This window comes from Emydura macquarii, unplaced genomic scaffold (assembly GCF_026122565.2).
Source record: "Emydura macquarii macquarii isolate MOO-44397 ecotype Brisbane River unplaced genomic scaffold, CSIRO-AGI_Emac_v2 contig_318, whole genome shotgun sequence".
Classification (NCBI taxonomy): domain Eukaryota; kingdom Metazoa; phylum Chordata; order Testudines; family Chelidae; genus Emydura; species Emydura macquarii.
This window is the reverse complement of record NW_027130455.1, coordinates 3188864-3211439: the sequence shown is the minus strand read 5'-3', so window position 1 is coordinate 3211439 and position 22576 is coordinate 3188864. Positions and strand designations below refer to the sequence as shown.

The window sequence follows — 22576 nt, the reverse complement described above, 5'->3', positions numbered from 1 at the left end:
GGACAAGGACTATTAGCTGAAAAAATTTCACCTAGCTCTAGCCAGGATTACTGGAGCTCAAGATGACATGGGTATGAGTGGTTATTATTCCCATTTAATGGCTGGAGAACTGATGCTCAAAGACTAAGGTCAAGATATCTATTGATTTTGTATTTGAGGCACTTAGGACCTGATTTTTCAGAGTACTTAGCACTGTATAGCATTTACTATATTCAAAGCACAGCTCCCATGGACTTCAGTTGCAGCTGTGAGTGCACAAGATTTCTGCAAATCAGACCCCGAAGTATCAAGATGGGCACCCAGAAAATGAGGAACACATAATTAGTGACCTCATGTGAAAAGTTTGGTTTAAGTGACTTGCCCAGCATGATACAGGAACTCTCTGGCAGAATCAGTTCTCCAGGAGAGCATTCAACAGCTTTAACTGAGACCATCCTTTCTCTTTCTGCAGTCTTCTGCCTCATCCACTACATACTTTCCAACTTGTATAAAAATAGTATGTGATCATGTAATTACAGACTGTATTCTAACACGTACACACAAGGGGGCTGAATTAAGGTTGCACAGTCAACTTTAATCTGGCATTTCCTAATTTATGAGTGCTTGACTTTGCCATCTTAATAATGTTCTTTGAACATGGTTTTTGTGTGTGATTTCCTAGGTTCTTTTTAAAAAAAGCAAACTGAAAAAATAGAAATTCTATAAGGTGACACCATATTGACATCCACCTGGGTCGTCAACAAGGTTGGAATCATTATATCCATTGTATAGACTTTTCCCACTTAAATAACTAACTGATAGCAGTAGGTTGTCATCCTCTCTGTGGACCACCACAAGAGGGGGATGGGACACTTTGCTCATGGGTCTCACAGACATTTACTGGCAGCAGAGGAAAAGTGAGACTCAGGAACCTTTGGTTCTATTCCATGCTGTAGAAGAGTATGTAGGCACAGACTCTTCTGCCCAGTCCCCACAAGCATGATCACTTCTGCCCCTTCCCTTTTTACCTGACCCTGTCCCAGTCCCGTCCTTTCTCCACTCCTTAGGCTTCTCATTCCAATCTTGTTGCCAGTCATTCCCAGTCCCTTCTCCACAGCTCCTTGTTCTCAATGTCCTGCCCAACCAGACCAAGTACCCTCCCAGCTCCTCATCCAATCTGTCTCTCTCCCCTCCAGTTGCCCCTCACATTTCCTGTCCTCACTGACTTGCAGTTTCCCTCCCTGGCTCCTTGTCCAATCTCAATGTGTCCCCTGCCTCTCACTGTGTCCATGTCTTAGTCTTTACCCAGCCAATCCCAGTTCTCATGCACCATGACTCTTTATCAGAGCTGTCTCTACTACCCTGTCCTTCCCCTCACCCCACTGATTCTCACTCCCAGTCATCCCCACCCCTTCTGGTCAGTTCCTCATCTGATGTCAGTCTTCCACTACACCCCATTCACTGGCTCCTGGGTATCCCTTACCGGTTTCCCTCCATGTCTTCTAGTCCTAGTGTCTGCTCCCAGCTTCCAGTCTCTTTGCCGAGCCAGGCTCAGTTTTCCTCCATCCTAAGTCCCAGTTCCATTTTTCCTCTTCCCCCACTAGCCTCCATCCCAGCCTTCCCTTCCTGGCTCTTTGTCAAACTGTACTCCTCCCACCTATCCGCAATCTGGCTTTTGTCCCCTCTGCATTCAAATGAGGCAGCTTCCTCCTCCATGCTCTCTGGACCCAGTAGGGGTCATTGGGAGCACAGGAGAAATGGTTTCCCTGTTTTCAGTTCCAGGACACAGCCTACTGCAGCCCAGAGCTTCAGTTGCAGGCAAAATCCTGCTTAGCCGTGGGCTGGAGCATGTACAGTTCACACATTGGGGAGTTTAGTTGCAAAGCTACAGCAAGTCTGTACTAAGAATGTGTGAACTCCAGTTTTTCAAAGGCTTATAATAACTTTGTCAAATTTGGGTGGATTTTCATGGTGTGGCAAAAGCTACTTCTCTGACAAAAAACCCTCCTCCACCCTTTGCCAAATTTCAAATCCCTCCTCCTTCCTTCTTCTGAAAGAAAATGTCACCAAATTTTTTTACCTGGGCAAAAATACCCTAGACTCACTCTTGGAAATGGCTGAACCATTTTGGCAGAAACTTTCCAAAAGAATTGAGACTGAGGCAGTCATGCAGCATGGGAAATTTCAGCCCAAACGGTTAAAGTTTGGCAAAGCTATAACAACTTGGCAACCTTATCAGCAGTGCTATCAGCTCCACCAGTAATTATGTATATGTTACAGAGCCTTTATTTGTGAAATATTATGTTCTTGCCATGCACTTCATTTCTTATTTTAAAAGCAATGTATTTAAATATAGTATAATTATATCAAGATATGCATAGTTTAGTTACTTATGGCTTAATTTTTATTTTTGCACACCAAGAACTACAGACTCACCCTCTGATTCATCAGCATCTAAAAATGACTTCTTGCATCAGAAGGAGATCTCCACAAATGGTGGCTGTGATAAAAGGATGCAAGAAAACAGTAGAACAAACCTGGATAGTGACCAACTTGTCTTCCAGCAAAATGTCGAGGAAATGCAGCGACTCCTTGAACAGCATCATCTCAGCAGCTTGTCGGTAGGATTCTTTGAAGTTATCCACTAAATAATGTTTCTAAAGTGTCTTACATTTAATAAAAATGAAAAGTCAAAAGGGCAACTATCATCCTGGCAATCTGATTCTTTTTTGAGTGATTACACTTGTCCATTCCACTTCAGGTGTGTGCAAGCCTTGTGTACTAGTCTCAGATTTTTCCCATAGTGGTACCTGTTGGGGTGGCGTCTGCTGCCTCATGCTCCAGCACAATGGTAAAAAGGACAGAGCTGCCCCTATCCCCCTCATCCCCCAGTTCCTTCTTACTGCCCATGACGGTTCTGGGAGCATGCTACTTTGCTACTGTAAGTGTTTCCCTCTTTCCTAGTCTTTTCTGTTGCATATAGTTGGTACTTGTTAATAGTTAATAGTCTTGGTGTAGGATTTTACCTAGTAGGTTTCCTTTTTTACTAGTATATTCAGTGTACACTTCAGTTCCCGCTTGTTCTGGGTATTGCCCAGTGTCACGGCATGCCTCAGTCCCCAGGTTTCAAACCTTGTGATGGATGCAAGAAGCTGATGCAGGTCAATGACCCACATTTCAGATGCCTGAAGTGCCTCGGAGGAGCTAACATCAGGGACAGGTGCCAAATCTGTACAGACCCTCAGAACCTTCCCATGTGGGGAGGGCACCAAACTCTTCTACTTCGTTTAGGAGCACTCCTCCTGACATGGCGGAGTCTCAGGGTTGATCTCCTTCTCCAGCACTGAAGAAGAAATACCAGTATACTGCATCAAATGAACTATCGTCCAGGAGATTGAGGTCTCCAGCACCAGTGTCCAGCAAACAAGGTGAGATGCAGGCACTCCCTGGTGCAGATAACACCCCAAGCAGTGCTGCTGATACCAGTCTGTAATGGAGTACCATCCTATTCATCAGTACAAGAGAATGTTCCAGTGCCATCAACCCCTGAGGCATATGCCACAGCATGCGATCTGCTGAGTCTCTTGGTGCTAGCTTCACCACTGATTCAAGAGATATCTCACTTAGTACTGATGTACTCTTGTGAGGACTTGCCAGCTGCTAGATTTCAGCACCTGGTACCATGAGCACCTCTGGATACTTTGGTACCCCTTTGTATGGTGCCATAAAGAGACAAACCAACTATGATTTCTCTAATGCCCTCCTCCAGACTCCCATCCCCATTTCCCAGCACTGAGAAGCACCATACTTCCCTGGTCGGACAACTCAGGTTTGTTGTCCAAGTCAGAAGTTAGGTCTCGTGTCATGGTTGCGTCACATAAGCCATTGCTCTCCTCTGAGTGGGTTTTCGCTCTGCTATCCAACAGCGGCTCCATGTTAGTCAGCTCTTTGGGAACCTTGGTTTGGAAGAAATTGGGCTTTGGTGTCATATCAGTGGCCATATTGGAACCAGTGGGGAGTTTCCTCCTTCCTCCAGATCCCCTCCACACCCTCCCCTCCTTGCAAATCTGCCCATCAGGAGCTGCAGGAAGACACTTCCAGTGCTGAGCTCGGTATTGAACATGAGCAGTATGTCCCAGTGAATCCCACTTGGGAGGATGTTTTATGCATTGCTCTACTAGCTTCCCAGGTATTGAAATCAGGTTGACTGGTCTATAGTTCCATGACTCTTCTTTTTTCCCCTTTTTAAATTTGGGCACTACATTAGTCCTGCTCCAGTCTTCCAGGACCTCTCCTGTCATCCATGAGTTTGCCAATATTATTGCTATTGACTCTGAGATTTCTTTAGCTAATTCCTTCAGAACTCTGGGGTGAATAGCATCAGACTCTGCTGACTTGGATTCATAAATATTGGTCAGAAGATATCTGACATGTTCTTTTCTTATCCCAGTTACATCACTTGCCCTTTATTGTCTGTGGTGACTTTGCTAGTTGTCCGGTCACATGTTATTTCTTGTGAGAAGACTGAAGCAAAATAGGCATCGAGCAGCTCTGCCTTCCTGTCATCTTCCGTTACCAACTCACCTTTTCCACTGAGCAGAGGACCCACAGCATCCCTGATCTTTCTTTTTTGTCTGACATATTTGAAGAACCCCTTCTTGTTATCTCTCACATTCCTTTGCCTTGGCTTTCCTGAGTTTGTCTCTACATGCTCTGATGTTCTTTGAGATATGTTGCACATGTCCATTCCACGACCCACCCTTCTTCCCCTCTATATAAGAGTCTGTTGAGTAAGAAGCAATTGAGGGGGGGCAGCTCTGCCTTTTATACTATCACACAACAGTTCAAGACAGCAGACAGCGCATTCACCACCAGGATAGGTACCGTTAAGGGAAAAATCTCTGACGCTAGTGCAATGGGCATGCACGTACCTGAAGTGGAATGGACATGTGCAAGTCATCTTGAAGAACAGCAGTTACAGAACAGGTTAGTAACTGTTATTATGGTGTTGATGTGTCCTATGTGTATCTAGACAAAGTAGGACTGTTGACTGTTAGATCCAGGAGAGGGAATCTTGCACTGCCCCAAGGGTACAAAAGTTCAGATCTGTTCTGTCTGCAGTTGACAATTGGGCCCATGACTTGCTGATTGCCCTGACTCAGTGCAAGGCATTAAAGCAGTATAACACTATAATTATGGTATATATCGCTGCTAATCCCTGCTTAATCTTTTAAAAAGTCTCTGAAAGTTCTTTCATTTAAAAAATAAAGATGTGTTGTGATTACCATATAGACATTGACTCCCAGGGAAGATGCAAGCATCTTCATCAATCACAATGGCATTTTTTGTTCTCTTTTCATTCCCTTTGAAACAAAGAATGATGGTCCAGCTGCATCCTCAATGCATTCAGCAGCTTTGGGCCCATAGGTATGATGTTTGGGAACACTGCATTCCCTACCTCCATCTCCCAACCTGTCATGGTGGCACTGATAAGGCTGTTAACATTTTTTGAGCATCATTATGTTCCTAAAATGCACCTTGACACATGTGTATCATTGAAACACTTCAAGCTTCATTGCCCACATCCTTGGTTGCTAAGCTTTAGCTTTGGAACTCTGATTGATGCAGCAGTCATCACATTTTTTTCATTGCTCCATGGAGCATTTTTTGCATTTTCCCCTCATTTCCCAGTGTTTCAGATAAAGAAATGTTGCATTGTCTTTAAAAGTGTACAACCTAGTTTGTATCAGGATGGTCTCTACAAACAACTCATGTGTACTCTGCCTCATGATATATGATCTATGAAATATCAAGAGTCATTATGTCCAGAAGACTACCTGAATGTCCTCTTCAATTTCTCTGGTTCTTCTACCTCTGACATGGAGATCTTCTAAGGTGATTGCCCTCAAACAGCCAGAGTTGAAATCCTGTAGTGGCTGTCAAGCCTTTGTGCCGGAGCTATCCTTGATGGCACAAGTCAGATAGAATAGGCCTTGTATTTGAGTTTCCACCATCGAAGTGGCCAGCATGACCTTCTGTATCTATATTGCCAGAATGCATCAGGGATGCAAGGCCTAGGTGTACCGTACTTGTCATTCTTGATGTTGATTAAGTGAATAGGGTATTGCTTTTGAATCTGTGACTGCTTAGCTCTCAGTTTTGGTTCCCAACTCCACCCCCACTCCCAGAATTTAGTTATTCCAGCCCTTGTAATATCTGCACCATTAGACCAAGGGTAAAATTTTCAACAGCCCTAAGTCCAATTTTCAAAAATCACTGAAGGACTTAGGAGCCTAAGGCTCATTGAAAGTCAAAAGAAATTAGGCTCCTAAGTAACTTTATCAATTAAATCAGACTTAGACTTCTGAGTCATTTAGACACTTTTGAAAAATTTTACCCCTAATATCACATGATTGGAGACAACAGGCCCTAATTTATTGACCTGATGTCTTCCTCCTAGAAGATTGCTCCATCAGAGTCCTAGGTTTGAATGAGTCCCAACACAGTGAAATGCTATCCTGACACTGGCAATGATCAAAGCCATGGAATCTCCAGGTGCATTAGTTAGGTGCATTTGCCCCTCGATACCTAAGCACAGATGACCATTTGGAAACAATGGGTACAGCCAAACACCATATTTTGATGTCTGTGGCATTGATGCTATTAGGTAAACATAGCTGCATTTTGCAGCCTTCACACACGTGTTCAGCAGAAGCCGAAGGGCCTGCTGTGTGATGGAGGGAACCTCAAAGTTGAGTGAATTTCTCTGGAGATCAAGGAGGCCAAAACCACACTTTGTTCTCACAGGTTTGTTGATCAGTGTTCCTTCCCACATTCTGTCCATAAAGGAGGAATGTGGAAAATATCATTAAAAAAGCCATCCTATACTTCTAGCTTGGATTCCATTTGTCCAGTACAGGCAGTGCCTGGGAACTTTTCCAGCCAAAATTGGGGGGTTCTCAGCCACCGATATACTGCCAATAAATCATTCATGAAATGGGAGTCCCTGTAATAGTTTACCTTGTAATGTGGACGCAGTCCTTAGACTATCTTGTTGTTGTTTGTTGTGATTAAGTTGGAAAATAGGTAATTCCCTGGCATTAACTATTTTTGAATTTTCAAAAATAAAAGTCTAAGAAACATACATTTAAAGTTATCATAGTAAGAAAATTATATTGAACTGTACTTTATCAATCAAAAGCAATCAAATTCCACTAATTGGAATTTATGAAAAACTTATTGAAGTGCTATATGAATTACATATAGTATGTGCTGCTCTAAGGGTTACAAATGATAATTTAAGGACATGGTATGAAAATACAGGTAATTTGTTTTTTTTAATGAAGTTTTAACATATATTTCAAATATTTAGCTTTCTTTTAGAGTTTGTTTTAATATTAGCACTCATAGTTGTTTTGCTTCTTCCGTGGGAAATGTACCATTACAATTTAAAATTTGTAAGAACCTCCAAAGAGAAAACTGTTTTTTTGTCTTAAATATATTGTTTAGGACTTTATTCAGGGGGAGAACAATCTGCAGAAAAACTAGTGTTGTTTTGAGGCCTGAGTTTGTTTGTTTTAGTTTTTTTAAATTGTTATTGAATTAATTTCCTGATACTCTGGCACTAACATTTATTGACACGAAGGTGAGGTATTAAGAAACAGTCTCCATAGTACTATTGCTAATATGAACAGGCTTTAATTTAATAAGCTTGTTACTGTCCGTTATTCAATTCAGTCAGTCAAAGTCATTGCATCCAACATTTGCCTCTGTAGGGCTAAATCAAACACTCAAGACTAGTCTTTGCACATGGTTCGTAATCTAACCATACTGAGATCCTTTGACTGACCTTTCTCTTGGTTTCTGCTTTTACAGGCTCAACAGGATTATAAAGATTCCTAAAATTCTTTTCTTTCTTACAGGGCAATGTAGTCCCTAACCCCGTATTCAATGTTTGTTTCCTATCTTTAGCGTGTTTTGTTTTTATTTCATGATGAGTTGATAAGTTAAACCTTGATAAAACGAATCCTGCAAACACTTATGCATGTGGATAACCTTACTTGCCTCTCTTTGAGTTGCTTCATATGTCCATTTACTGCATTAGTAAAGTTTCTCCTGTGTATTTGCAGAACTGAACAGTACTTCTCTAAAGCTAAAATGTTAAAAGGTAGTTAATGGAAAAAATAGAATTCATTTTAGCAGTACCTTTGCATTATTGCAGAAGGAGTTCACATGCATCATCAGTTGCATCTTCAATGCATGTTCTATCATGCTGCCTTGTTCAAAGGTCTAGACATGACTGAGATGAAAAAAATGAGCATTCCACATCTATACTGTTTGTCAGAGTATTAAAAAGTTGTATGTTTGCCGTGTTGTTGTAGCTGTGTTGGTCCCAGGATATTAGAGTGACAAGGTGGGTGAGGTAATATCTTTTATTGGACCAAATATTAAAATATTAAATTATATTACATTAATTTTAATTTAATGTATTAATAATAAAAGATATCTCACCCACCTTATCTCTCTAACAATTTGTGTAGCTTCTTGGGCTATTTAGGGAAAACAGCTTCTTAAAAGGAGTGCTAGGGAGTAAGTGAAACTTGGATAGAAATCAAGTTTAATTTCAATGAAGAGCTACATTCAAAGAAATGGCCATCTTTATACATTAACACTAAATAGCAAAAATTAAATGTGCTGGTCATGATAGAATCAAGTGACTTCCCTATTCATTTTCCTCTTAGCAAGGTCAATGACCTCAAGTTTTTGCTGGCTCTCATTCAATACTGCAACATAGCAATGTAATCCAAATTATTTTTCTATTTCAAATGACATTGAAGTAAACCTCATATTAGGTATAACCCTTATCAGATTAAAATATAGCTGCCCAATGAACTTACTTTGCCTGTACAAGTAACCAGAATTATTTGGGCAGTGTATTTCTCAGAGTATTCTTGTGTAAGTGAAATTACAATGGTTCTAAGCACATGCACTTGATTTATAGAATGGATTTCACTCAAGATCTGGCAATCTGGGCCAGTGATTTCAAGGTACCTTGCATAGATTACTGAGGACCACTTTAGCAGATATTAATGTAGGGTTGGGGTGACAGCATAGCAAGCTACAAATGAAAGGAATCTGCTTCACAGATTGATTAATATATAAAAACACTTTGTTGTGAAGAAGTTAGGTTTGCTACACACACAACATACTTGGCACAAACCACAAAAGCAAAAAATGAGATGTTAAGGCAGCTAACAGTACATAATTGTCTACTCTCTCATCCAAAAATAACATCTTGCTATTATAACTACCATGAACACAGCTTTAACTCCCCTGCCCCGCCCCTTTTGCTCTTTCCCATTTAGCAGATTATTTTTTCCCTAGAACTAGTAGTTGTGTATGTATGGTGAAGTGATTGTGTTGAAAGAGGGTAGTTTTATAAATGGATGCATTCAGACATTTAAAAGTTAGGAAACATCAGAATTAAGGTTGCCCACGCAATCTCAGTTTGGTTCCTTTGTGCATATGAATTCTGATACAGTCTTTAATTACATGATTGCAGACTTTTTTTTCTACAGGAGCCTTGCCTCATTCAGTGCCCAGGATGGATTAAATCACCTATTCAATATGTCTTTTTATCCTCATCATTCTGTTTGTGGCCGTATGCATTATTTAAAGCATGTCATCCAAACCATGCACTGAACATAGAATTATTAATTTCCTCATGGATTTTTCTATGATGTTCTCATCATAGTATCTTAGTCATTTATATACATTAATTATATTTTCTTCACAACACTTTTGTGAAGTGGAATAATTATCCCCATATTACACATGAAGAACTGAGGCACAGAGATTAAAATCAGAATTGGCAAAAGTGTTAATTATTTTTGGGTGCCCAATTTGAGAAGCCTAAGACTTGATTTTCTTGAGTACTTGGTATTTTTACAGCACTTCTAATGTTCAGAGCAGAGCTCCCATTGAACCTCAGTTGCAGTTATGAGTACTCCATACTTCTGCAAATCAGACACCAGATGTCTCAGGTTGGATGCCCAGAAAATGAAGAACAAACAGTAATCATTTTGGAAATTTTTGCTTCATGTGACTTGCCCAGCACCACATAAGAACTCTGGTAACATAGGGATGGAATCTAATTCTCCAGGGCAGCATTCAAACATCGTAACTATAAAACCTGTTGGTCCCTATCTGATTTACCACACAACTTCCAACTTTTGCAACAAATGAGGCTGGAGTGCTACAGACAATAACCTCATTCACTACAAAAAAATCATTCATTCCCTGCACGGTATGTCCTGTGCACTGAATGAGGCAGGGATCCTGTTGAAAAAGTATTAAGTGATTGTGTTTTTAAACTCTATCATAATGCATAAGCACAAGAGGGCCAAATCAATGTTCCAAAAAAACTTTAATTCTGGCTTTTCCTAACTTTTGCGTGCTTGACTTTGCAACATTATTGATCTTTTAACATAATTTTTTTAATGTAATTTCTGAAAAATTTTCCAAAATAAAAATTGAAATAAATAAATGTATTCATGTGGACCCATATTGGGACCATGAGTCATTAGCTGGGTTCGGTTTTTTAGATCTAATCTACCACTTGAGCTAATGGAGAAACTAGTAGAAGTAGAATGCTATTATCTTCCTTATGAATGTGCTACTAGAGGGGGATGGAGACATACCTTTGCCAGTGGGTGTCAGAGCAGTTCTTCTTATATGGGTCTGCCGGGCCCTGATTGTCTGCTCCCTCAGCCCTCTCTAATTGGCTGCCTCTTGCACAGCCTCCCTAGAGCTCTGTTAACCACGTAGAGGCCAGTGTGGGGCCTACGCCCCATTACAGGGTCTTATCCCACAGGGACAATGAACAGACTACCTTACCTCTTCAGACATGAATAACTGTGAAAATGGTTATATGTAAATAACACATAACAGGAGCCACAGACTGACTCCTAGGTACACCGCATGCAGTTCAGCAGTGATAGAGTCCAAAATTACTGGCAGTAGCCTTGAAGTGAAATTTAAATTGTTGTGAGGCATTGCCTCTAAAACTTGCATTGAATTCCATATTCATCACACACTGTCATGATTAAATATATTCTACAAAGGGTATTAGCAAGATGAATATAGAAAGCATACTGATAACTGAGATGTAGACGATCAATTGCCAGATCTAAGCAAAGCACTTCTAATCTCTGATCAATCCAGAAACTTCAGAATATCAGTATTTGTGACTGCTGGGAAAGCATCTAGGGTTGGGGTAAAATTTTCAAAAGCACGTAGGTCCCATTAACACTCAATGAGAGTTAGGTGCTTTTTAAAATCTCACCTTTGGTATTTGTTGCCATCCTATTATACATCAGTGGTATAGTAATGAGACATTAGAGTGGTTGGAAAGACACTGGATTCTTTCAATTCCAAACCAGTCAGAAAAGAATTTAGAATTTGAGTATAGTTAATGAATTTCTCAGTCCCCAGAACATACATAATGGGGATTGAATATTTGGTTTCACCTCTGTGGAAATTATTCATAGGAAAAATGCTGCAGTTAAAATCAAACTTTTTCCCAGTGCAAGATGTCTTTTCCAAATATAAAGATAAATATTAAGACAGTCTCTATTTTTTTTATATGTGCACATTCTGTTTTCGTACTTATAAACGGCTTATATGTAGACTTGGAAGGATTAGTGTTTTATTGGTTAATATTGGAAAACATTGATTTCATCAGACATACACAAACTTACAAAAAATATTTCCATCATTGATAATGGAAATTTGCAGATAGACAAAGTAAGAAAAACGCTGCCTGAGAACTTGAGTTTAATTTACCAATATTTATTTTGTATATTTTGGCATGTGATGTTGACAATTAATGTTTTAATGGTTATAAAGCTTTAACTTTTTTAATCTCAATGTCTTCTGTCATTAAATAATGATCTAATTCACCCATATTTTTCTGCATCTGTGAAAATTTAACGCAATAAATTTTTTTAAAATGCTTAAAACAATCAATATTATCTATCAAAATTATATAAAAATTTCCAATTCTCCCAAGCCTACTTGTATATGAGAAAGAGAAAATGCATTAAGTTACTCTTGGACAAGAAAAAACCATGATGGTACAAGAAAGGCTTATGATATCCTGCAGATAGCTTAAGCACAGCAATAGCAAATTAGGGAAATGACTCCGTTAATTCTAAACTAAAATCTATTCAACAAACCTGGAAGGAAGGAAGGAAACCACTAAGTGCTAAATTATCGTACATTAAAGTGGTCCACTGAGGCAACAGAGCAGCATCAAAAGTAGCAACTGGTGAAAGAGAAACCAGTTAACTTTAAAGTTAGAGAGAGAGATCCAAACAATGATAAAATCCTAACTAACCCTTAATGTGCATAGTATATGTCTGGATGATGGGCTGAATAGAATTAGACAGAAAGAACAGTGAAGACTCTGGGTAATTCAAATTCCATATGTCCAGTATCTGAAGTTTGAAATCTTACAATATAAAGATTTCAGATCTCTCACAAGAAAAATTAAGCTGTAGATTCAAAATCCCTCAAAGATACTTCCTAACTTTGGACCACATTGTGCTCATTGATAGTTAAGCAGAAGTTCCCCTTGAAGAAAGCGAGGGAGTCTTGCTTAAAAACTGATGGTATAATTTAGCCCTTTTATTGGATATTAAGAATACCATTTTCAAGAGCTTGAAACTCAGTGGGACTTAGGCACGTTTGAAAATGAGTCTTAGATGCTGGTGAAAATTTTATTATAAGGCCCTGAGTCAGCAAAGCATTTAAGTGCATGCTTAACTTTAATCATAGAGGGACTACCCATGAGCTTAAAGTTAAGTATGTGTTTAAGTCCTTTGTTGAAGTGGAACCTAAGTTATGTAGTGAAAGAAAGAAGAGTGCTAGAAAAAAGGGGAAAAGAAGAATAGACTTTTCATTAGATTAGAAGAAAGTCAAGCCATAGGCATTCAGTTCTTATACAGATTTTTTTAAAAGTAGGCTAAAGTTCAGTGTTAGTTATTGTACTCATGGTGTTGAAAAACAGCAAAAAAATTATATAGATTGCAGAGTCAGTCTTGCAGTTCATTGTATGGTGGTCATTGGAGAAGCCCACAAAACAAGTACAAGTAGAGGCTTCACAAGGAAGCACCTAGTATTAAATGCTACACACAGTCAGTCTTCTCAGTGGTTGGCAGTAAGTCTCAGACCACCTTTACCTCTTCACTTACTTGAAATCCACATTGTATGAATGGGGAAGACCATGGGCAGAGAATGGTCATGTCAGAGGAATCATGAATTTAAGTGCTGTCCTTATTGTTCTAAAGAGATGCTTAAAATATTTCCCTTTTCTTTGGAGGTGTAACTTGGTAACTGTGCAAATAGAACTCTCATTAATAGAGGATCCGATTTCTCTGGATTCCCTATCTTCTTATTGCTTTTTGCTCTGCACTTATATAAGCAATTATCTGCACAGGCTTTATGCAGGATTAAACCTTAATGTAAAGTGAAAACAGAATGATCAACAGAGCAAATAGTTTAATATGGAGAGCTTAATTCTCCACCTCACCCAAATTGTGCTCAGGTGCAGTAAAGAGGGAAAGCAGAGGCAAGCCATACTGCTTCAGCACAAGTTACAGCTGCAGGTGGGCAGCCACTGATGAAAAGTTCCCTCAGGGACCTTATCCCAGTGGACAGTTGAGCATAGCAGACCCTCACTCTGCCACACACACTCTGTCATGCCCCCAGTCCACTCATATGGCACAAAATGCATTTCACTGACTGGAGAATCTAGGCCTGAATGTCTAACTGAAGACTTACCAGACTCAGGGCCTTTTTTAGTTTGATTAAAAAATTGTAGATCAAAGTCAACATTTTCTAAATATTTCATACCCTATGTTCATATAAATGCTATCAAAACAGTGCCAGTATGAAAACTGTCACCCATAAAATTAGATGCACATGAGATTTACACATAGTACATCTTTTATTAGGAGAACCTGCATTGCAGAGAATGAACTAGGTCTTTTCCATTCCTAATTAATGTGTATTGTGTAGAGTACTGTAACATGACTATCTGAGCTGGAACAAAAATAGTGTACAATAATGTTAACTATGTCTGTAATACTGTGTAAATAATCTATTGTGTGCATTTGTAATAGAAAAGTTGTGAGAATGTTTTCTATTATAAGATACATAATACTTTTATTTATCTAAATGTAAGTCACATTTGCATAATTTTTCTTGCTTGAAGCCTGATTTACACTGCCAGCGGCATCGATGGTAGATACACAAGGTATGTACTGAAACTTGCGTATCTCCCATCGACTTACTAACGTTCCCTTACTGCGGCACCTCCACTGCACTACATCAACAGGAAACACCCTCCAGTTGATACAGCATTACTCTTTTCGGGAGGATGGCTTTACTGTATCAGCTGGAGAGCACTTCTGGGATCGATTGTGCGGGTCTCCACTGCCCGCTCAATCAATCCCACTGCATCGATCTGTGGAGCCCGATGCAGCCCTGGCAGTATAGACATACCCTGAGTGAATAATATATTTTGATGGGTAAGGTAGACAAGTAGATGTTGTGCCTGGGTTGGTAAATTTTCAAGATGCTTTTGCAAGGCTGAACTAAGGGCATGTCTACACTACAAAGTTAAGTCAATTTAATTACTTCGGCTCTTGATTTCGACTTAAATTAAGTCGGTTGGGCGTGTTCACACCATGCTTACTGTGTCAGTGGAGTTTGTCCTTACTAGCAGTGCTTGCATTAATGCAAAGAGCAGTGCACTGTGGGTAGCTATTCTACAGTGCAACTAGGCACAGTGGGTTTTGGGAAGGGCTTGCAGTGCCTCATGGGACCAAATTATTATCATAAGGGGGAATGAGAACATGGCTTCGTCCTCCCATGACACAGTTTCCTCCCTCTCTCCCTACCATAATTTCAACGGCAAACAACCCATATTTTTTCATGTCTTTTTTCAAAAGGCTGGCTTAGCCACGTGTATTCCATTGCCCGAGAAACATGGAGCCTGCTCAGCTGTGTATTCTTGTTGGGAGCATAACAAACACTTCATGCCTTATCCTGCAGTATTTCCAGAGCCAAGAGCACGGGAGACGGGTCTTGTGCTGCAACTTGTGGGCAACCTGCGTCAGGAGCATAGGTGGGCAGGTGGGTAATGCCCCCTTCCCTTAGCAACATGGAACATGGACGTTGCATGGAGACCAGAGACCAGTGTTGAGCCTCCCAAAGTGCGCTCTTTGTCTGAGGCGGCTCGGAGGGGAAGGCGTGGAGATTGCAGCTGCAGGAGAATAAAGGAATCTCCCCTTCTCTTAACACTGCTGATAGCAGTTGCACTGGGCTTGTAGATTCTTAGGTCAGTGCCGAGCCCTCCCACCCAAACCACCGGCATGTTAGGGAAACCATGGTTGAGGGACCTGGAAATCACCATGGATATGGGATCACATGTTATATTGTTTGCGGTACGAGCACTTGTCATGAAAACTACCACCGTCTCCCCTCAGTGACCCTATGTGATATCAGTCTCCTGAGGGTAACAGAGTCAGCAAGGGAGCAGATGCTGTAAGTGTCTGGGTACAGACCTGGTCCTTATGCTGCTATGCTGTGTACCGCAATGATGCCAGTCGAATTAATACTGGAGTGGCATGGGAAAGTGTCCTACCATGGTGGAAGAAATAAGGCAGTCCTCCCCAGAAACCTTCTGCAATGGTTGCAGAGTACCTCCATGAAAGTTTCCTGGAGATTTCCATGGAGGATTCCCAGGCCATTGCTGTGCACATAAACAGTCTTTTCTGGGGGGCACCCTCTGCGTAGCTGGAGTGGCAACTGGGAATCAGATACCCACTGCACTTCACTTTTTCTTAATATTAAACATAAAATATCACAACATATGACCCCCTACAATTTGAATTGCATACTCACCAGAGGTGTCTTCCCCAGCATCATGGTCAGCCATAATGCTGTCCTGTGACTGGGTGGACTGCTCCAGGGTTAAAATAGCTCCTGGATCTCGCTTGCCTGTCTCCCATTCTCCTCCTCCTCCTCGTCCAAAACCACCTCCTCATTGTTGCCTGAGGTGGTCTGGGACTCCAACTCCTGTGAAGTATCTATACTGCTTTTTGGGGCTAGTGGTGAGGTCACCAGTGAGAATCGCATGCAGCTCCTTGTGGAAGCGGCATGTCTGCAGTGCAGAACCAGAACGACTGTTCGCCTCCCTTGCCTTCTGGTATGCCTGCTGAAGTTCTTTGATTTTCACACAGCATTGCTGCATGTCTCAGGTGTAGCCCTTGTCCCCCATTCCTCACGTAATTTTCTGGTAGATGTCTACGTTTCTCTGGCTGGTTTGGAGCTGTGCCTGCACAGACTCTTCTTCCCACAGACCAATAAAATCTACCACCTCCTGTGTACTCCATGCTGGAGCGCATTTGAGTGTTGATTCGCCATGATCAGCTGGGCTGGCGAACTCTCCATGCTGATCAAACAGAAAATGGGAATTCATAATTCCTGGGGCAGAGCAGTCACAGCGGAGTTCTGTGGGACACCTCCTAGAGACCAATTCAATCAACTTAAATAATGCTGTGTCTACACTACCTCTCTGTTGACCCATCAACATCGAATTAAGCACTATGCCAGGCGCGTTACGTCAGCAGAAGAGTAGTGTAGACACATACATTATTAGGTTGATGTAAGACAGCTTCCATCGACCTAAGTTTGTCATGTAAGTAAATTTTTGTGTGTCTGTAAATTAAGAAAGCCTCAATTTATTTTACCTACTAAATTGTCTTTAGTGGATTGAATTGAATTGAATTACATGGATGATCTTTATAAGGGATTATTCCTAAGGATGGGAGAAAAGAATTCAGATTTATGAACACCAAAGCAACTTTTGTTTCAAGTTTTCAAGCAAACCTTTGTGTGGACACACTTGTATCAATTTAAAAGTAGGTATAGCAGTTTAGCTTGCACCGATCAATTTATGAATACAGCTAAACTGATATAAGCTGAGTTTACACTGATATAATAGTGTCCACACGGAGTTTTGTCCCAGTTTAAATAAATTAGTTTAGAAATACACCTTTTGTTAAACTGGTGCAACTTTGGGTGCTGGCCAGGCATTAATGTAAATGGGCATAAGGTCCTTGATTTGATTTCTTGTTGCACTTTTTTCCCAACTGGAAAAACCACAGCTAGTCCCAAGGTGTGGCCTTACGTAGAAAATTTAGAGAGGAAATCTTTCCTTTCTTTCTTCTGCTGTGAAGTTCAAACGGAGGTTAAAATATAATTTGGCTAAAAGGAAAGGTTAATAAGTAACTAACAAAGCTCTATATATTCTGTTTTACTAGAAAGACACCAGCTTGCATAGCCTTAGTTTGAAAATGTTCCCTAAAGGGATCTCTGCCTATACTTGGTTCTTTGTTCTTGTATTTGGTTTCTTTATCTCAGATCATAAATATAATATAAGCCTGCACCAGCATCTGAACATTTAGTGCAAGATAAGATTTAATTCAACCATAAAAAGTCTTTCAAGATACTTTTGTATCAAAAGGGCTCACTAAATTTTTTACTTTGCAATTTAAAATCTTTGAACAACTTTAAAATATGCAATATAATAGTTTAATAATAACATTACTTTATACATATTAAAATAAATAGCATTCTACTGGGAAAAGGTGTGCTTATTTATTAATAGATTTTTTGTGGATTATTTAATAAGCCTTCAGAAATTCAACTCTTTCAACATAATTGTTAAAGAAGATATAATTTCTTACCTCAGTTAGTCCTGTTTTTTGCAATTTGCAAATGATTCCCTTTAAAGTCACAAGCCGAAAGAAAATAATAGAGCTGGCATTATTATTCTTAGGGCATCTCCTATTAGATTTTCACCAGAATGTAATTCATGTCAGATTCTGAAATTGCTTGTCTAGTCTACAGTGTGGAGGAAGGGTATTATGACTATACCAACACAAAAAAAAAAAAAAGTGGAAAGAAAATGGGAAAACAACTGAAATGCAGTTTTTCTTTCATTGTGTACAATTTCAGACATACTACCTTGTGTAGTCATCCCATTAGATATAATAAATTATGTATGTTCAGGCTGGGGCAGTACTGGAATGAAAGATGTCCACAGAACACTTAGGTATTGAAAGAGATGACTTTGATGATTGAGTAGGTGCCATTCCTTCCTCTGAAACATTACTGTATTTGTGTCCCACTAAGGTGTTTGGGGGAAGTGGATGGCACTGCACTACTGTATGCTTTTGGGTGTGATTTAATTCCTTCCTCCTGAGAGACAAAAAGAAAGAAATCAAGATCCTGTGTATGTCTTTTAAAATGTGTTATGTGTTAAGATACTCTTGTGATGAATGTCATATAAGATCATAGATAGGTGGTTGAGTTCTAACCTCTACTATTCATAAAAGATCTTATGACACTTTGCATAAAAATAAGGATATCCATTCGAATATTATGGACAAATTCCAGTTTGACTTACAGCCATAGCCTCACTCCATCTTCTTTGTGCTGTTCCAGAAATGTAAAGGGGATGGAAAGGTAGCTTAAGTAATCATTTCCTCATAAATTCAGTACAGTATACTCAAAGTTAGAAGCTATGCTTTACTTCTGTGATGATTCCTAATTCACAATCCAATTATCTGCCTTTGCAGAGATTGTAAAATTACAGAGGATTAGAAGTGATGGGGTTTTTGTAGTCAGAGGTTTGGTATTAGCAATAAAGTTTTAAGATGAATATCATTGCAAACTGAAAAAAAGTATTATTGGATTCTCCTGTTCACTGATAACACGAGGAGCCTTCCCTTCATATAGGCGAACTCTGTGCCAGGTGAAAGTTGTGAGGGGCAGCATAGTGCTTCTGCATTTCTCATTATGTATTAACTGTAAAATATCTTTACAAATAAAAATGCTTAATTGTTAACATTTCACTGCTTAGTGCTGGAAAATAACATCACTTGTAAGTCAAACAAAATGAGAGTAGCTCAGTGCAAGATACTAAAAATCTTGAAGCCCCACAACTCCCGCAGATGTAGATGCCCCAGACCACGGCATAATTATTGCTGTTCCACTGCATGTATGGCAGCAGGATTTAGGAAACCTATGCAAGCATATTGTCCTTTGAATGCCATAAATCCTGGATTTCCAGGATGATTCTTGTGTCCCAGCACCCATGGAAGTTTTGAGGATTAGACAGTGGCAGTAGATTCATGAATACACAAATATATTTCTAATTCTGTTCTTGCAGAACAGAGATAAAAACATAGAAATAAAATCCTTGAATTATATGTTTCCTCAGTATTTGATCTCAAAAGCTCATTCTTTTCTTCTGTAATAAATGCCCAGATATCAATTGACTTGAATGAGAAAACTTCAAGGCACAAGAGTGAAAATATCTTCCCATTACATTACAGAAAGTGAAGTAATATTTATCTGATTTTAACCTAAGCTTTAACTAGCATAAAAGAGTAAAACTGTACTAATCAATAAAATAGCATATTAGGACTATAACTTTTTACTTCTGTGTTTCAGAATTTTCACCAAGAAGTCAACCAAATAACCAATTATGACAGCCTGTCAAGCCTGGACAGTCTTGAGGCTGGAGAACAGAATGAAAATTATACAACACCCAGTGAAATATCTTTGACTACCCAGTGGGACGACGCTACACCCTACAATTCACAAAAATCACAGTCTACAAATAAGAGTTTTCCTGATGCAGCTGAACTGATTTTTTCTAAAAATCAGCATGTAAATAATTGGCTCATAAATTTAGATACTCAAAATAGCCAGAGAAACACTCCTTTCCATGACAATTTAGCTAAACAAAATGTTCTAACTCCTGCTGAAAATGTACACAATCTCAAACAGAAATCATTCATTCCTAGTGGAACAGAACAAAGAACAACAGAGATATGTACTTCTGATAATCAAATAACCTTTGTAAATAGTCCATGTACTTTTATACAAAATAGGAAAGAAGAAAAAAACAATCTGTTGAAAATTCCATCTTCTGGAATGCTTAGTAGAGAGAGTTCATTAGTCACTGATAGGCCTGTGTTCAAATCCAGCAAAACCTGGGCCACCCCTGATTCTCCTCCAAGAGAAAGAGTTCCAGATTCAGTACAGGAGAAGAGTTCAGAACAGACCCAACAGAAAAGAATGACCTCATCACTAGTAACCTCAAATCAGCCTATGGCAACACCTGTGATCTTACCTCCTAAACAATGGAGTTCAATTGGTGTTCACAATAGTACTTTCTCAACTAATCCTTTACAAAAGGGCAAAAATACAAATATAGTGCCATGTACTGATAATCTAGATAATTTGTCAGAAACAAAAGATGAAAATATTAAACATTTTAATGGTATTAATCAGGGATCATCTTTAGTTCAAGACACATCTAATGCTTCCATTTTGCACAACGCTGATCAAGAAGAGGACAAAAAAAAAGAAAAGGGAAATGTGGCTGAAGCCATCTCAACTTTGTCTAATGCAGAGTTTAATTCTGACTTGTCTCAACATCACAGAAACCTGAGAAATAATATTCATGAGCGAAAGGGAGTGAAATTGCCCAAAAGCATTTTAAAAAAAGAATCTAAATATGAAAATTATTGTTTCAAAGCAGTGGTTATGAACCGAAGGATTAGCTTTGGGAATCAAACTGCATCTTCCATCAGAGACAGTCTAGAATTGGCAAAAATGAAAGGGAAAGATGCAGAAAATCAAAAGACTAATAAGAAACTGAGGTGGTTTGATGAAATTGACAAAATAGTAGTAGAAGATGATGAAAGTTGTTCAGAAAAGAACACCACTGGAGTATCTCAGGCACAGTTGCAGCCATCTTATGTTCAAACTAAATTCAATGCTGCTAACAATAATTTAAGAAGTATTCCTGCTTGCACTGCAAATTCTATCTGTACAGAAAATCACCAGGATTATCCACTGATAGCCAAAAAAATTGTTGCTGCTGGAGATGCAGAAAGAGACCATATGCCTCTCCGTTCTTTTGTATCTACAGGTTACCACTTTGCTAAACAAGCCTGGATGGCATCAAAGGGTGATGAAAGTAAACCCCCCTTATATAGTGGTGACTCTAAAATTCAGAAAGGTAATCTGCGCAAAGGTAAGACAAAGATAATCAGAAGATCAAGATCTGCCAAAGCCCAGTCAGGTTTTACACCCAAGAATAGAAAGGGCACTATAATCAGACCACAGTCTGCTAGTGAAGTCCATAAGGTTATAAACGCTCAGGGTAAAATCATTGTGCCTCATCCACCACCTAAACCTTTACCAGGCAACAAGACTGATCAGAATGTAGCAGACACTATGTGTCAAGCAGTAAGTTCTTCCAAACTTCAACCCAGCATTACAAATAGTAACTACACAAATGCAAGACACGTTTTGCCAGCAAATCATGTTTTGAATAGAAACGTAGAAATTAATAAGAGTATTACTTGTAGTCCTGACTTGGTCACTGTGATGGCACCCCCACCTTCCTACAATGTATCTCCAAGTGAGCCTTTGGCAAAGACAAATTATTCGGTAAATAATATTCAGACAATTGCCCAGCAAGGCAGCTTGATAACTTGCTCCAAAAGGAAACCCGTATGTGCAGAAAATGGACTACGTCTTGATCATACACCAACTGATGAAGAAATAAATCTTTTGTGGCAGGGTGTGCATAGTGCCCTATCTCAAAAGGATTATGCTGCAGGTAAGAACCATTCTTGTTTTTTCAAAATAGGGAGTTTTAAAATGATAACAGGCTCTCGTTTACAGTTACATATACTGTTTTCAGCTTTTCACACAACAGTTTGAAGAGTTTCTACTTTTGTCATTATTATTATCTATTTGTATTATAGTAGCTCCTAGAGGCCCCAGTCAGAGATCAGGGCCCCATTATCTTTGGTGCATTATAAGCATTACATAAAAAGAAAATCCCTGCCCCAAAGATATTACAGTCTTGATTATTGACAAGACAGATGGATGAAACAAATAGATGTGGGAGGAGGAAGTCTGAGGACAAGCTTAACAGCAAAATCAGTAAGTTTTACATGGTAAACTATAATTTACCACCTGCCAGGCACTATCAACTAGTAGGACTCTATTGCTTGGGAAAGTGTTTTTTGACAGGATCTCATAAAATCCCATAAATCTGCCATGTTTTTAAAGTCATTGCACTGTAAATTTTTGGTATTGCAAAGACTCTCAGTCTCACTAACACAGAGAATGTTTCAAAGAAAGTTATCCATGTTAATGAAGTAGAAAATTCTTCTACTTTCTTTAACAGTCACATGTCACTGTGCTGGGAAACGTTTGTGTCAGAGAGAATTTATAGAAGTCTTATGTGCTATACGAAATAGTTTTCAGAGAAATAACTGGGCAAGACAGAGCAAAAGATGCACAAGAAAATTTAAGAGAATAAATGATATCTTCCTGCTAATTAACTTTGAAAGCACATTTCAGACTGATTCATTTATATTTACAAATGCTTTCCCAGTACTCCTCTGCACCCTAGCCAGGTTCTATGCCTTGGAGC

General features: G+C 39.4%; 1 protein-coding gene across 1 annotated transcript in view; it reads left to right on the top strand.

Moving 5' to 3' along the window:
* Positions 1-22576, top strand: part of CEP126 (centrosomal protein 126) — a 71605-nt gene that overhangs the window by 20654 nt on the left and 28375 nt on the right. The window contains exons 5-6 of the mRNA XM_067567167.1: positions 2402-2600; positions 19567-21751. Of these exons, the coding sequence (XP_067423268.1) occupies positions 2402-2600; positions 19567-21751 (2384 nt within the window). The remainder of the gene's footprint in view (positions 1-2401; positions 2601-19566; positions 21752-22576) is intronic.